The following is a 14,838-nucleotide window of genomic DNA, read 5'->3' as shown; positions in this document are numbered from 1 at the left end:
CTCGCCCGAAGACAGCTGGGATAGGCCCCAGCACCCCCGCGACCCTCATGAGGAAAAAGCGGTAGAAAATGAATGAATGAATGAATACAAATAATAGTAAAAAAATGTGTCAACATTTGTCACATAAAGACATAAGTAAATAAAATTGTGCGTTATAATCTTAGCCAAGGCTAACTTTTGGACAACTCCTGCCTCATTAGAGCGTGCAGGTGTACCTGCTATATAAAGTGTATAATTGGGCCTCGAGGCTGCAAATCCCTTGCCAAGGAAATACAATTAACAAGGAAGATTTGATGGAAATTAGTGTCCTTCTTTGACATATCACTAGTGCATGTAAGACTATTTTTTGCCCGGTGTTGCTAATGACTGCTTGCTTAATGTGAGTTTCTTTAAAGGAGAATTGATGATGTATACAGTATAGTATATATACTGTATGTGTGTGAGGTATAAAAGTGCCAACTTGTAATTGTGTTCTCAGGGCCCAGCTGTACATGGAACATTTAGATGGGCCGTTCTCGCTGGCTGCGCTGCCGTACAGCCAGATGAACGAGCTGCTGAGCCGTAGCGGGGACAGAATGTATTCGAGGCCCAACGACCCTCCGCCGCCTCCGCCAGCCATGCACTCACTGGGAGAGATCAAGCCGCCCTCTGTCATCAGGTGAACTTCCTTAAAGGATGAAGTAGAAAAAGTAGAAGCACTGAGGAACCGTCATGTATTTCTCTCTCCTTGTAGTTCCAGTTCCGGCTTTTCAGACAGCAGACCTCAATCTCCAGCGAGGACAGCAGGCCTCAACAACACCCACCCGCCTCCGCCGCCCCCTCTCCCCCCACCGCCGCCCCCTCTACCGTCCTCGGGCTTACGTGGCACCCCTCCTCCTCCTGTTCCTCCCTTACCCATCCAACACCACCCAACGGCCATCCCCCCCGCCCCGGCCCCTCTCCAGATCGCCCCGGGCGTCCTCCACCCGGCTCCTCCGCCCGTGGCACCCCCGCTTCACACCTCCTCCGCCTCCCCGGCCCACAAGGGCCCGCAGCCGGACGGCGCCGTCCTGCCTCCACCGCCGCCACCTCCTCCTCTGCCCCTCGCAGGAGCTCGGAGCTCCTCGCCTTGTCCGTCGGGACCCCCGCCCATGCCGGCGTTCCCGTCGGCAGGGGCGATGGCGTCCCCACCGCCACACTCCTCCATGCATGATATGGGAGTCAAAAGGCACCATCCCGCCAACCTGCCACCCATCAGCGATGCTCGCAGTGTTCTGTTGGAGGCCATCCGAAAAGGTGTTGACGTTGTTTTGGACACTTTGTTACATATTATTATGTATTATTATATACAATACTGCATTCACAAGTTGGTCTTAATGGATTATATAAATGGCAATTTCTATGTTTGAAGGTCTGACTGGAATGTACATTGCTTTGTGTGTGAAACCAGAAAAGAAGCTAAGTTCCATTTTGCTCACCTTCTCCAGGAATTCAGCTGCGAAAGGTGGAGGAGCAGCGAGAGCAAGAAGCTAAACACGAGCGAGTGGGCAACGACGTGGCTACCATCTTGTCCCGACGCATCGCCGTGGAGTACTCCGACTCGGAGGATGAGTCTGAGTTTGACGAAGGGGACTGGATGGAATGATACACACGGCTTGTGGACACTTGCTTGTTGTTCACATTCTTTTCTTTTCTGTCTGTCTTGTTGTGGAGAATCTCCATTATTGTCCTATTGTTGTCGTCTTCCTAGTGGTCCGGAATTCATTCAGTTCTGTTTTCTTTCCAGGAGAACCACTTTTTTTTGTCTCCTACCTGTTGTAAAAGAAAACAAAAAACATGAAGGCATGTTGCATTTAGTTCTTTAGCACATTTTCGCCATCTAGTGGATGGACATGGTATTACACAATGCTGTGTCTTGTTTTTTTTTTTTAACATACCTGTAGTTTTCTCAGGCTAATCGCCGCCGCATTGATTGCTTCATGTAGCCTCAGAGCAAGCTAGTGTGTGTTTGATTGAGGGATGAACGTTGAAGGAGACTGCACGTCCATCCGCCGACCTTTAACCCCAGGGAAATGTACGCCAAGAGATGGAGTTCTCTGCCTGCCCAGGTTGTGTGGCTTTCTCCGAGGGCCGCACGTGCTCATATCCATATCAGGAAAGCCGAAACTCTGAGCCATCCTTTTTTTAAAAAAAAATATCCTATTGCTTGTACTTGCCACAAATATGGACACTTGTGAGTGGACGCCTCTGTAATTGTCCCAAATTAATATTAAGTATGCAGGATTTTGGAGTCCAGGTACAAACCCGTACACACCACCACCAATGAAGGCAGCTTCCCCCCTCCACACACACACATACACACACACACGGATACCCCTTTACTGTGTAACGAGAGGCCTTACCTCGTTTGAATTCTACGGAAAATGTCCGATTCAGCCTTTTCAGGCTTGAGACTCTCTGCCATCATTTCTGTCTGTCCTGGTCTTTCTTCTACTTGCCTTATCGTCCGTACAAAAACAAAACGTGTTGTTGAGTTGATGAATGTATTGTGCCGTTACTACTTACTTGCCTGCGCTTGTATGGGTTTGCTGTTTCTATGTTTGGGGGATGAGGGGATGAGGGGAGGGGATGGAGGGAGGGAAAGGTGACAGAAACGCCTAGTTCGAAAGATGAAAAAAAAAAAAGATTAATATCATGTAACTTATGTAACTGTTACAGTTTGCCTGAATTAATAAAACTCTAATGAATCATCCTTGACATCGTGGACACTATATTTATGTAGTATATACGGTGTTTTAAAAAGTGTCAATATTATAAGTAACAAACAAAACAAGGAATAAAGTTGTAATTTGGGAAGGTTATAATACTATGAGCATGAAGTCAAAATATTATGGGAATGAAGTCATAATATTATGAAAATAATACTGTAGCTAAAAAAAACACCAGAAATTAAATAAAAACAGCTATAATTTTACGAAAATAAAGTCAAAATATTGAGAAAAAAGTTTCAATTTTATGACAAAAACTAATTTTGTCATTTCAAAATGTCATTTCAGTAGTATAGAGTTGAAATAGTATTAAAGAAAATATGTTTTCTTTTTTAAGTAATAATATGAGAAACAAGCAAAACAAAATAAAGTTGTAATTTGGGGGAAAATTAGGTTGAGGAAAAAGTTATATTTTTATGGGAATACGAAATTTACCAGAACATCGTTGAAACACTGTCATTTTGAAAAAAAAAATAAAAATTTTTTTAAAGCAGCTATAATTTCACAAGAATAAAGTGTTAACAGAAAAAAATCTGAAAATGAAAAAGTCAGTTTAGAAATATGATTAAGTCATAATATGCGAAACACGCAAACAAAACAAGTTGAGGAAGAAGTTATAATATTATGGGAAGTAATGATATTATAAAATTTAAAAAAAATGACCAGTGGTTTAAAAAAACAAGAAACTTTAAAAAAGCAGCTGTAATTTTCTGAGAATAAAATAAAAATATTACAAGAAAAAAGTGGCAATTTCATCATCATAAACTTGTAAAATTATTAGAATATTGCAATTTTAGTGGAATAGAATGAAAATATGAAAGACATAATTAATTAATTTTAATTACATCTAGTTTTAATTATTAAACGCATTATTAAGTAGGAAAAAAACATACATAAGTCGCATGCTTTTCTCCGACGAAACCAGACTCTGTGCCGTCATTCCAAAGTAGCTGTGAATAATCATGATCAAAAATGACCAGGATTATGGAATATTCCACCTGCCTCCTACACATTGAAAAAGCAGAGCTGCTCTACTGCTGATAGCCAAAGTAGTCTTCTTGGCTGTTATCAACACAGCAGCAGAGTGCTCCCTAGAACATTTGAAGTAGAGCTTGCTGTGAGTAAAAAAAAAAAAAACCCAAAAACAAAACAGGGCATCACCACTGTTTTATGTGTTTCAACACATTTTAATTACAAGTGACTAGGGGTGTCGCGAGATTAAAACGTGACGAGAAAAAGAACTAATAACTCAAATGAATGAATCACACGATAAGTGAACATGCGTGTCTGTTTTCCTTGTCTCTCAGACTCAAAATAGACAGGAAAAGGATTGGCTCTGCATTGATTCAGCACCTTCATATAACAACGGCAACTAGAGTAAGAGCCCTTGTCAGTCATACGTTCTCTGTGGGGAAAGCGCTGCAAAAGAGTGGAGCCTTGTGAGGAGCGATGCAAGGTAACATAGCACAAATGAGGAATATCCTATTGCTTAATGAGCAACGTGAGCCCATCAACACGAACAAGGCAGTGTGATGATTTTATTTCAAAGTGGAAGCAACAAATCCACCCGACTTTTCCAATCTGGGTGGCGTGGGGGGAAACGACACATGGAGATGACAGTCAACATTCACTCCAACATTTGGTCGGCAAAGTGATTACAAACGTAACAGCGCAAAACGGTGTGCGTTCACAGAAAGCTGTTGCTAAAAAAATGCTGCTCTTTAATACAGTTGAAAAGGCAGAATTTCAAGAAATGCTGCAAATGTTTGAAAGACTGTGAGGAAATACACATCACAAATGCCAATTACGCAACAGTAAAAGGTGACATGTTGTAGAAAATATTATTATTATGCATTATTATACCTACTCTATTTTACATAGCTCTCTCAATGACCCACTGTCACTATTCTATATTTAAATGATATTTAAATCATTTGATATACTGTACTATTACTACAAATGCATATAACTGTTTTGCTCTTTTTTGCAAACTATATCTAAATCATAAAGCATATAATAATAATAAATGTGATTTTTTTATTATTATTTTTTATATAGCAATTTTTTTCTAATGCTGATAAAAATGCAGTATAGTATATACGTATATATATAGTATGATATAGTATAGTGTATATACTATATATATATATATATATATAGAGAGAGAGAGAGAGAGAGAGAGAGAGAGATAACTATAGTATACTAGGTTAATATAACTCAGTAATTACAAAAATATCTGCTCCTTTAGCCAGTATAGAGACAAGTGATTCAGCAGTAAAATCTGATTTATAGAATAATTACCTGTTTAAGGCTGTGAATTAGCGATGGATCAATGGAGGAACAAACGTTTGGATCCAACAGGTATATTTCCTGTAACGTTTCCTTTCTTCACTTAACTTTGGAAGTGTTGCTCTTCTTCCTCACGGGAGTTCGTTGGACCTGGCGGGCCCGTGCGCCAAATCCCAGAGTCTGGAGGGACTCAGTGATGTAGCGTTGGGTTGGAGACACACACAGCATCACCAGCAGCTTTGCGTCGCCACCTGGTGGAGAAATTGAAGGTTGGTCCAAAGCAAAAGGTTTTAATTGATGTGGGTATGTGTCACCTATGGCGTCCTGGAGGAGGTGTGTGAGCTTGCTGTTCCTGTAGGGGACGTGAGGCCGCTGCTCGGCCAGTGCGCCAAGGACGTCCGACAGGGCCGAGAGACTGCGGTTGATACAGGACACCTCCCACAGGGCTGCACCTGAAACTCCGGTCATATCTGACACACACACACATCGTAAGTGTGTGTTCAAGGGGACTAAGATGTGAATATCAACGTGCTCACCAACACACTCACTCCCTGCAAGGTCCACAAGCTGCAGCTTGGTCCTGAACGGGGCCCCGGAGGTGCTCAATTTTGGGGAGGGGCAAGGTGACTGCGAAGGGGAGGGGCAATGTGAAGAGGCGGGGCTCCCGGGGCTATCATCCGGGGAGTGTCGCGTGGCGGGGTTGTTGCGGCGACAACGTGGGCTCCACCACTGCCTCTGGGTGGAGTGTTGCACGGTCTTCTTGGTGCTCTGCAGCCTGCACGCTAAAGGACGAAGAAAAACAAGAATAGTGGTGTAGTATTATGAGGCGTAGAGCATGGCATAAAATTTAAATATTAAAGACAGATGCTTTTTTTTAAGTCATAATATTATGAGAAATAAACAAAACAATGAATAATAAAAAATTAGGTTGCAGTAAAACTTATAATGTTCTGAGAAAGAAGTCAAAATATTATGGGAGTTAAGTCATAAATTTAAAAAATGACATTAAAAAAATGACACAGTTGGAAAATTACCAAAAAAAAGGAAGAAATGACAAAAAAGAGCTGTAATTATCTGAGGATGAAGTCAAAATATTTTGAGAAAAAGCTGTATTCTAACAAGGCAAAAAGATGCTATTTTATGAGAATAAACTCATAATATTAGAAGGAAAAATAATGTCATGTTAGTATTATAGAGTTGAAATATTAAAGAAAAAAAATATTATTTTTCTAATGATATTATTATAAAAATTATTTTTAAAAAGTTGTAACTTTTGGGAAATTTGCCTGGGGAAAAATTCAAAATATGATGCGAATTAAGTCATAATTACACAAAAATAAATAACATCAAGAAAGCTGCCATAATTGGAAAATAAAAAAGGAGCAGAAATTACATAAAACAGCGGTTATTTTTCGAGAATAAAGACAAAATATTTCGAAAAAAAGCCGTACGTTAACAAGCCAAAAAGATGCAATTTTACGAGAATAAACTTGTAATATTATGAGTAAAAATAATGTAACTTTAGTCGCATAGAGTTATAGAATATTACAAAAATAAATATCAATAAAGTTGTAAGTTTTGGAAATTAGCTTGGGAAAAAGATTATGGGAATAAAGACCCTGGCCCCAAGTAGAGACTTCTTACCCTGGGCTTGAGCACTGGGGCTCTTTGAGGAAATAGTGAGCGTGACAATGAGGTGGGAGCGAGAGGAGTCGGCGTGCACAAGAGTGGGACAGTGAGCTCTGAGCCTCAGCACTCTGCTCATGATCTGCATGACTTCACAGCTGTCACTCACAGGCCTGCAGGGGGAAGAACACAATCAGGATGCTACTATCTTCTCAAGGGACAATACGATGGAAAGTAAACGTATGTACTGCATATTCCGATGTGTCAGCCGCACCCACTAAATTTTTTGTAAAAAACAGTCCACGTCATAATATATTGTGGTGCGCACAGGTCCGTGAGGACCAGTCAGCTCTTTATTTGACGAGAGCCAATCATTAACTATGAAAAATCTCACAACAAGCTTATCAAATCCACTGGAAATTACAGTCTGAATCTTCCAAACAACATTTAATTCATCACACAGCCCCTTAGCACTCAAATATAAGAAATATAAAAACATGTACCTATACAAGTTTACAATAAAACCAACATTTTAAAGTTTTCCATAATGCATAAAAACCATTTCATTGCAGAAGCATAGAAAATGGTGGATGGCACTGCAGAGGCAAAAGCCCACATGGAGGCTGACGTCATTGCAGCGCCCTAATTAATGTGTTGCTCAGACGCAATGCCTTGTGGGAAAACTTTTCATTTTAAAGTTTAAACTTACCGTAGTCAGGTGTGGAACCAATCAACCGCAATAAACAAGGGACGACTTTATACTACTTCCTGCAGTGGCTACTGTCTCACCAATATAACATTACTAACACATCATCACTAGTGTAGAATACTACAATAATCAGGTCTTTGAATGCGTCTTCTGAATACCTTATGTTTGTATTTTAGTTCATTTAGACATTTTTATGCCTGACATGCTTAAGTTAGGCAAAACAAATTATAAGTATTAAAATCTTGGACTAATAATAGGCATTAGTCAACCAGGAAATTAATTAATATATTTTGAAATACTGTAATAAACTGAAGCTGCAACATTTGAAGCACAACTGTACTCACTTTTCGACATACAAATGTATATGTTGGCCATAAAGTATGTGCATGAGTAAGTGGATGAGGAGATAGAGAGCTGCGTTCTTACTCCTGTGTGAGGGAGGAGATCTGGCTGGAACCGGAAGACGCAGCAATGCTCCCCCGGCGATGGAATGCGCTGGAGTACGGCGGCTCATCTCCGGCCAGCAGGTCAAACACGTCGTTGTTGTACACCTCCATCGCAGACATCTCCACCGTGTGGCTGGCTGGAGGCTTCTCTGAGATCAGCCTGCCTCGTACAGATTTACTGCTAACTTTCAGCCAAACTGAATACATGATGGAAGTACAATGAACGGATATCCCACCGAAATAACTCTGTGGCGGCCTTTAGGATGACACCTTGCTGCAGCCCTGAGTGGTCTTCCGAGGCGGGGGATCCCATCATTGTGTGAGTTTTCCCACTTCCTGTCTGCCCGTACGCCATGATGCATACGTTGTAGCTACAAGCAAACACGAATGATTGAAAGTAGTAAAAGTCACTTTGTGTTGTTGTTTGACGCGCACCCATCCAGCAGAGACGTGAGGAGAGGCTTGACTTCCTCGAATACAGTTTCCTGGGAATCCTCTGGCCCGTGCACCCTGAAGGAAATACAACACATTGTGTGAAATACACAAGGGAATAATCCATACGAATTTGTGTACCTCTCAAACTCAAACATCTTGCTTTGTACTGGGACTCCTGCCTTCATGCAGTTCACTACAACCGTTTCCTGAAACACATCACAAGGACATATTGAGGACACTGAATGGCCCCCACCTGTGGAACAGCCTGCCGAAGAGCCTCAGGACTGCGGAGACTGTTGATATTTAAAAAAAAAAGATTAAGACACACCTTTTTAATCAGGCTTTTAACTAATATTTTTAAACTTTTCTTATGTTTTTATCTTTTTAGTCCTATTTTATGCTTTTAGTTTTTAGCTTTTAACTCCAGTATTTCCTCAAGGGGGGTCCTCCACACTGGGGGCTGTGTCGGGTCTGCTGAGGGGGTGCCATTCTTGGGTCCCTTCGACCCGGTCGGCTGGGGGTTCCTCCCTTTAATGTGGGGGTCCGCCCATCTGTTGGAGTGGGGGGGCCCCAAAGGTGGCATTTCCTTGATCCTCAGTGCCATGCCATGTCTCCCTACTGTGTGTGATTGTGTGTGATTGTGTGTGTGTGTGTGTGTCTAGTATGTGGGGCTTTCTTAGTATTTGTTTTTCCTTTTAATTGTGGTAATTGTTTTTAATTCTGCAAAGCAATTTGTGTTGCATGTCTTTGCAGGAAAAGTGCTATACAAATAAAGTTGATTAGATTTGAACAAAGGTTTTAATGGAGAGGAAACTCACATCACTGATTGCGTGCACAATTTGCTCCAACGACGCGGGCCTGAAAGTGGAGATCATCATTTTAACACACCTCTAATACAATACATGGTATGGTAGTACTATCTAAAGAACACACCCTGACCCAAGAGGAGAGGCCTGCACGTGATCGAAGGGTAGAAGAGGACGCACCCTACAGTGGACTCGGATGTTCCCTCGCAACTCCTGCAACAAAACACATAAAGTAGCTTCATCTGTTGCTACCTAACACTGGACCAATGCAACGACAAGACTCACCACCAACGTGTTATGGAGGTCCTTCCTCCTCTGCCTCTCCGCCTTGAACTTCACCTGCTCCTCCTCCAGAGAGCACTCCAGAGCGGTCAACCGGGCCTGGAAATCTGTGCAGAAAGAGTAGCTGTCATCATAAATTCATCACACAACAAATGGCAATGAGTTTGATCGTTTTGCCATGTTCAAATTCACACACTTACTTTGACACTCTTCTTCTCTGCATCCTTCCAGAGAAGCGCTGCTCTGCAGTGCCACCTTCTCCTGAAGCTGCTTGCTCTGCTCTTCTAGCTCAGCGGCAAAACTCACATAGACTGCAAAAACCTCACTGAGGCACTGCTTCAAAGCCTGACACCAGCAGCACAGAGGCACCATGTCACTTGAATAAACAACGGAAGGACATCTCATGTATTCCTTGCATCCATGTTATACCTGGACCTCAGAAATGAGTTTGGCGATGGCGAAGCGGGTGAGCTTCTTCTCCTCTTGTTGTTCTTGTTGACGGTGGAGGGCCTTGGCGTCCTCCTCTTGCTCCCGACGCACTTTCCACAAAGACTGAAACAAGATAAGAAGGTGTCATTCCAAAGATAGTTTAATTGACAGTGGAAGATGCCCGGTGCAATACATTGTGGGTGTCTAGGTCAGTGTATTTCTAGTCACAAAAGTATGTGCTGATTAGAGATGACAAGAGTGCTCTAGGAAAAGTACTAAAATGATGCTTGTCTAAGATCTTCTATATTGTTCAGACCTGCTGCAAAGATCATGTAATATGACAGGGGCACTTTGCAGTTTAAACACACTTGTCAAAGATCCTCTATTTGACAGGTTTAATCTTTTTTTTTTTAACTTAACGAACTGGGCACGAATGTCATACAAGAAGCCTAAATTAGCCTGCGGGTTGCCAGTTGACTACCACTCCTCTTAGGTATGGAATCTTCTTACCTCTGCTAGCCTTATATGAAGAATTGCATTCTCTGTCTCCAGTTCCAGTATTCGCTCCTCTTTACTCTAAGAATACAATGATTTATCGGAATTATGCTTCCATCCATCGTTAGACAATAACAACACAAGCTAATCAACTTTTTTTTTAACCACTTACTCTCAGTTTGTGCTCCAGCAGGTGGACCTGATGTGCGAATATCTGGTCACGGTTTACGAAAAGAGGCATTTTTATGTGGTTTATAAAACAGAAAAAAACGCTGTAGTGTCGTCTTAGCCGTTATCAGACGCTTAAACCTTCTTTAAATGTCATCTAATCCGATTAGAAACGTCCGGAAACTACTCGTAACTCTCATCAACCTGCTATAAATAAAGGTAGACTGTAGCTTGGCGAAAATTCACGTTAATTAAACATAATTAATTATTTTAACAGGTAAAAGCGACTAAATTGCACAGTTTAAAATAAACAACACGAGGGACCGATTATCAAACACAAGAGGGCAGCAGAGGGCAGGGCATGGAACCAACGAAGAAGAAAACCACTTCCTGGTTAGTCGTGGCCAAAAGCTGTGTGGAACTTACGAATGCGTTCTGTTTATGTTTAAAATGACTAAATTGAAGGACGGGCGATTGGAGAACACCAGTGTGGCATCTGAGGTATTAATTGTCACGTTTCAACCTTTTTAAAACTCTGTTTTAAAATTTAACGACATGATAGTAGTGAGTCAGCGTTGAGAAACTTCCATTAGATACACAAATGTAGTACTCCAGTTTCTTTGCTATGTTATCACGTAAACAAAAGCTCCATACTAATTACTATTGTTATAAAATATTATATTATTATGATTATTTGATTTCAGATCGATCGCTTGGAGGAGCGACGGGCTCGTTGCCAAGACAACCTGGAGAAGGCGGAGTTTCGAAGCAGGAAGAAGTTGTCAGAGGAGGAGAGGTGAAGACGAAGATGATCACTTCACTGACTGTATTTGTCATATTCTATCTGTGTATTTATATGTATTTGTCTATTTATCACTTTTTTTACAGGCAAGAACTAGAAAAAGAAATGGCAACAATAATCGGAAGGGTGAAAAAGTTGGGTATGTATTTATTGTGGTTTACATTCTATCCACATGATGCAAACTACACATATAATATTTTTCCATTAACTTTGGTGGTTTAAACAAGACGTGCACACGTTAATCGTGCATTAAAACATATTATTAACGCATTAATTTTGACAACACTAGTTAGGACATAAATTTATATTGCATAAAGGGTGACCATGACTTATATTGCTAGATGCTCCATATTGTGAGATTGTGCAGGTGTACTCAATGCCCCTGTTTGTCATCCACCAGACAAGGAGTTACAGATGTTACGCAGGGAGAACAGGAAGAACACAATGCTGTCGGTGGCCCTGCTGGCCGCTTGCGCACTCTTCTACTATGTCTTCATCTACACCGACGGCTCATCCTGACTCTAAAACCTGTTGAAATCCTATCCTGGTCTATACTACCAATGGCCAATAAAGGAGACACTCAGGACTATGAGTTGCTACCTACTTTCTGCCTCTAGATGGCGGTATTGTCACTTGTGTGACCTGTATGGCCTCTTTTGTAACAACATCACCAAGTGAGCTTATCATTTAGTAAATAAATACACGTGCCAATGTTTTCTTCATATCAAAGATCGTTTCAATGAAACCGAATGATGCATAACAAACATGCCTCCTGTGTCTATTTTATGTACTAGAGATATAACATGATAAGAAAATAAAGTGTCTTTTTTAAAAATCCTCTTGAAATGATTTTGTTACTCATCTGCTGTACTTGGGCGGGAGGAAGGTGGGGGGGGGCAGTATTTATTTTCCCATAAAAGCAATTTAGTAAGAAAGCGCGGCTCATTTGATGACTCACTGCTTCAACAGAAGCCTGAAATGGTCAACATTTAATTGGTCATTTTCAAATGGAATAAAGGAAACTTCCCAGCAAGCCACACAAACACAACTAGATGCAAGACAGGAAGTAGTATTCAGCTGTGACCAGAAGGGCATTGTCCTCGGGAAAAAACAACAGACATGAAGTCTCAGCTCCTTTAATGTTGATATTTTATATTAGAATTTAGCCTCATGTTATTCTTAATGAACAGTAATGAGAGACTCGTTCGGGCTAATGATGTCATAGACTGCCTTGCAAAATGCATTTTAATAAAGAAGTTATAGTTGAAATTGTTAATTGCATGTTATATGCACCCGTATTCTACTATGTTCACTGTGTGGGGAAAATTAGGTTGTGGAAAAAATTATAATACAATGAGAATAAAGTGCAAATATTATGGGAATAAAGTCGGAATTACTAGAAGAAAATTTCTGAGACGAAAGTTGAATAATTAGAAAAAACAAAATAAAAAGCTCAAATTTTATGACAATAATGTGAAAATATCGAGAGATAAAAGTTGTATTCTAATAAGAAAAAAGTCAAAAGGTTTAGTAGTATAAAACTGAAATGTTAAAGCTTTTTGTTTATAAGTTGTAATGTTATGAGAAATAAACAAAACTAAATAAAATTGTAATATTTTAAGTTATATTGTAGCATAAAATCATCATATTACAAAACCAGAAGACTGCTCATCATAATACAAATGTAAATACAAAATATTATTTAAGAAGAAAGTTAAAATATTTGTATATATTTTTTAGTATGGAAAAAGTTAGGATACCCCTCTTATACCCGAGCAAATACATTGTTATTCCATATGGTTATTTGGATTGTGACACTGTAGTGGCGGAACAGATCCGTTCTCCTGTTTTTTGGTCTTGCCTTGGTGAGTAAGTGTTTGTGTATACCTGCCTCCCACTCACTCTATTATCACTGACACACACTCATACACACCGGGCACACTCACACACTCACACACACACCGCTTCTCTTGTGGCCAGCGTAAACAAGGCCATTACGCAACACTTTTGTGGGATTTAAAAGATGATGATAGCCCTCTTTAACTATTAATTTCCACACTGGGCTACATTGCATGAAGGTCAATCATCAGTATTGTTGTTATTATTATATATTTTGACATTATTATTAGCATTTAATTAGTGATCAGCTTGAATACACGGAAGTGATTAGCATAAGTGGCTAATACAAAAGGCTAAGATGGATGAACGCTAACGATGCTTACAATTCAGAAAATGTATGTATGACATAACCAAAGCAGAAGGGTCTAAATGTTGATTGCGGTGTACCCCAAGGGTCAATACTGGCACCAGAATTGTTTATTTTGTATATCAGCCTATAAGGCCTCACCAGGCTTCAAATTAGTGCTTGAAGTGTTAGCATGCTAGCAAAGGTTAACCAAATGTGTCTTGCAGGAATGTTGAGGTCAGAGTGACCAGCTTGCTGTGACGCAAACTCTATGTTAATAACCATAAAAACAAACCATAACCATAAGAGCCATCACCGTAACCAGCCTATCTGTGAGTCACACTCGATGGTAATGAGGTTTAATTCCCCATCATACGCTTTCTCCCTGACGACCAACTTTTGCTTTCATTTGAAGTGCAGCTGCGGCACGCTCAAATAATTGCCACTGTATCCATCCATCCATCTTTTCTATGCCACTTATCCTCACTAGAGTCATGGGGGGGGATGCTGGAGTCTATGCCACCATGTCTTTTTTGGGGGGGTCAAAGTGACCTGCTGGCACAGACGGAAGCTAAAAAAAACCTCCAAACAAAACAACATGCTGCCTCCAACCACTGTTGTTTCCTGCTAAATACTAACATGCATGTTGCTTCATTGGTGACTCTAAATGAATGATTGTTTATATCTGCCCTGCGATTGGCTGGCGACCAGTCCATTGTAACATTAGCTATTTTTCACCCTCAAATTCTGGTAATATTTTTTTTCTTAAGTTACGGTATATGTAAATTTCCAACAATTTTTGATGAATATTAGTTACAATGATATTTATTGATATGGTATAAAAGCATCAGGATTGTGTCAGTGAAGTGGGTCAAAGGTAAAGTCCGCTAATGGCCTGACAAACCTCTCTCGGCAGCCAGGACATGTTTGTTCATCTTGTTTTTTTCCTCCCTACCACTCTCCTCAACAGATGTTGCTTTTTCAAACGACCGCCTGCTTAAACACAGAGTTCAGCAAGTGAAATGGCGGCTAAATCGTGTTTATGCCACGTATACAACTTACTTCTGTAATTATACAGAAAAATTTAATGTTCAAAAACGAAATATCACTGTTACAAGCAAATAGGCATAAGCAAAAGTTGTAATATTATGAGAATAAAGTCACATATTTACAAGGAAAAAAGTCGTAATATTACGGGAATAAAATCAAAAGTTAACTAAAAAAAGGCGTAATATTATGATAAAAAGTCATAAATAAACTAGAAAAAAGGTTGTAATATTGTGAGTGCAAAATCGTAAATTAGCCACAAAAAAGATTAAAGTCGTAAATTTACGAAAAAAACAGTCGTAATACCACGAGAATCAATTTTTTAATTAACTAGAAAAGAAGTTGTAATATTTTTAGAATTAAGACATAAAA

At 40.2% G+C, this 14,838-nt stretch overlaps 3 protein-coding genes across 6 annotated transcripts in view; 2 read left to right on the top strand and 1 right to left on the bottom strand.

Moving 5' to 3' along the window:
* wasf1 (WASP family member 1) overlaps positions 1–2,589 on the top strand; it is a 36,735-nt gene extending 34,146 nt beyond the window's left edge. For both annotated transcript variants that reach the window (XM_058056578.1, XM_058056577.1), the window contains 3 exons: positions 479–658; positions 734–1,275; positions 1,467–2,589. In XM_058056578.1, the coding sequence (XP_057912561.1) occupies positions 479–658; positions 734–1,275; positions 1,467–1,624 (880 nt within the window). In that variant the 3' untranslated portion in view covers positions 1,625–2,589. The remainder of the gene's footprint in view (positions 1–478; positions 659–733; positions 1,276–1,466) is intronic.
* Positions 2,590–4,244: 1,655 nt separating this feature from the next.
* On the bottom strand, positions 4,245–10,789 carry kif25 (kinesin family member 25). Of its 3 annotated transcripts, none has more exons than XM_058056843.1 (15): positions 10,437–10,789; positions 10,280–10,345; positions 9,770–9,892; positions 9,541–9,685; positions 9,344–9,447; positions 9,186–9,271; positions 9,071–9,110; positions 8,391–8,458; positions 8,253–8,327; positions 8,054–8,188; positions 7,798–7,977; positions 6,681–6,835; positions 5,573–5,818; positions 5,351–5,506; positions 4,245–5,287 (listed from the first exon to the last, which is right to left on the bottom strand). In XM_058056843.1, the coding sequence occupies exons 1-15, from the start codon at positions 10,503–10,505 to the stop codon at positions 5,136–5,138; spliced, it is 1,800 nt and encodes a 599-aa protein (XP_057912826.1). In that variant the 5' UTR covers positions 10,506–10,789; the 3' UTR covers positions 4,245–5,135. The 3 variants fall into 3 exon arrangements, with proteins under 3 accessions (XP_057912826.1, XP_057912829.1, XP_057912827.1); XM_058056846.1 differs by having other exon boundaries at positions 5,585–5,818; XM_058056844.1 differs by having other exon boundaries at positions 9,192–9,271.
* ccdc167 (coiled-coil domain containing 167) lies at positions 10,579–12,052 on the top strand. The gene is made up of 4 exons (XM_058056847.1): positions 10,579–10,933; positions 11,137–11,228; positions 11,321–11,373; positions 11,635–12,052. Exons 1-4 carry the CDS (start codon positions 10,874–10,876, stop codon positions 11,751–11,753), a joined length of 324 nt encoding a protein of 107 aa, XP_057912830.1. The 5' UTR covers positions 10,579–10,873; the 3' UTR covers positions 11,754–12,052.
* The last annotated feature ends 2,786 nt before the right edge of the window (positions 12,053–14,838 follow it).

This window comes from Doryrhamphus excisus, chromosome 19, assembly GCF_030265055.1.
Source record: "Doryrhamphus excisus isolate RoL2022-K1 chromosome 19, RoL_Dexc_1.0, whole genome shotgun sequence".
Taxonomy (NCBI): Eukaryota; Metazoa; Chordata; class Actinopteri; order Syngnathiformes; family Syngnathidae; genus Doryrhamphus; species Doryrhamphus excisus.
The sequence above is the reverse complement of the archived record's forward strand: the minus strand, read 5'-3'. Positions and strand labels throughout refer to the sequence as shown.

Excerpts from the sequence above, each read along its gene's own strand:
- kif25 (XM_058056843.1), bottom strand. The coding sequence starts at position 10,505 with ATGCCTCTTTTCGTAAACCGTGACCAGATATTCGCACATCAGGTCCAC. Across the intron at positions 9,893-10,279 it reads TTCATATAAGGCTAGCAGAG|TCTTTGTGGAAAGTGCGTCG; the intron begins GTAAGAAGATTC and ends ATCTTGTTTCAG. Across the intron at positions 5,288-5,350 it reads CCTCCTCCAGGACGCCATAG|GTGGCGACGCAAAGCTGCTG; the intron begins GTGACACATACC and ends TTTCTCCACCAG.
- ccdc167 (XM_058056847.1), top strand. The coding sequence starts at position 10,874 with ATGTTTAAAATGACTAAATTGAAGGACGGGCGATTGGAGAACACCAGT. Across the intron at positions 11,229-11,320 it reads AAGTTGTCAGAGGAGGAGAG|GCAAGAACTAGAAAAAGAAA; the intron begins GTGAAGACGAAG and ends CTTTTTTTACAG. Across the intron at positions 11,374-11,634 it reads CGGAAGGGTGAAAAAGTTGG|ACAAGGAGTTACAGATGTTA; the intron begins GTATGTATTTAT and ends GTCATCCACCAG.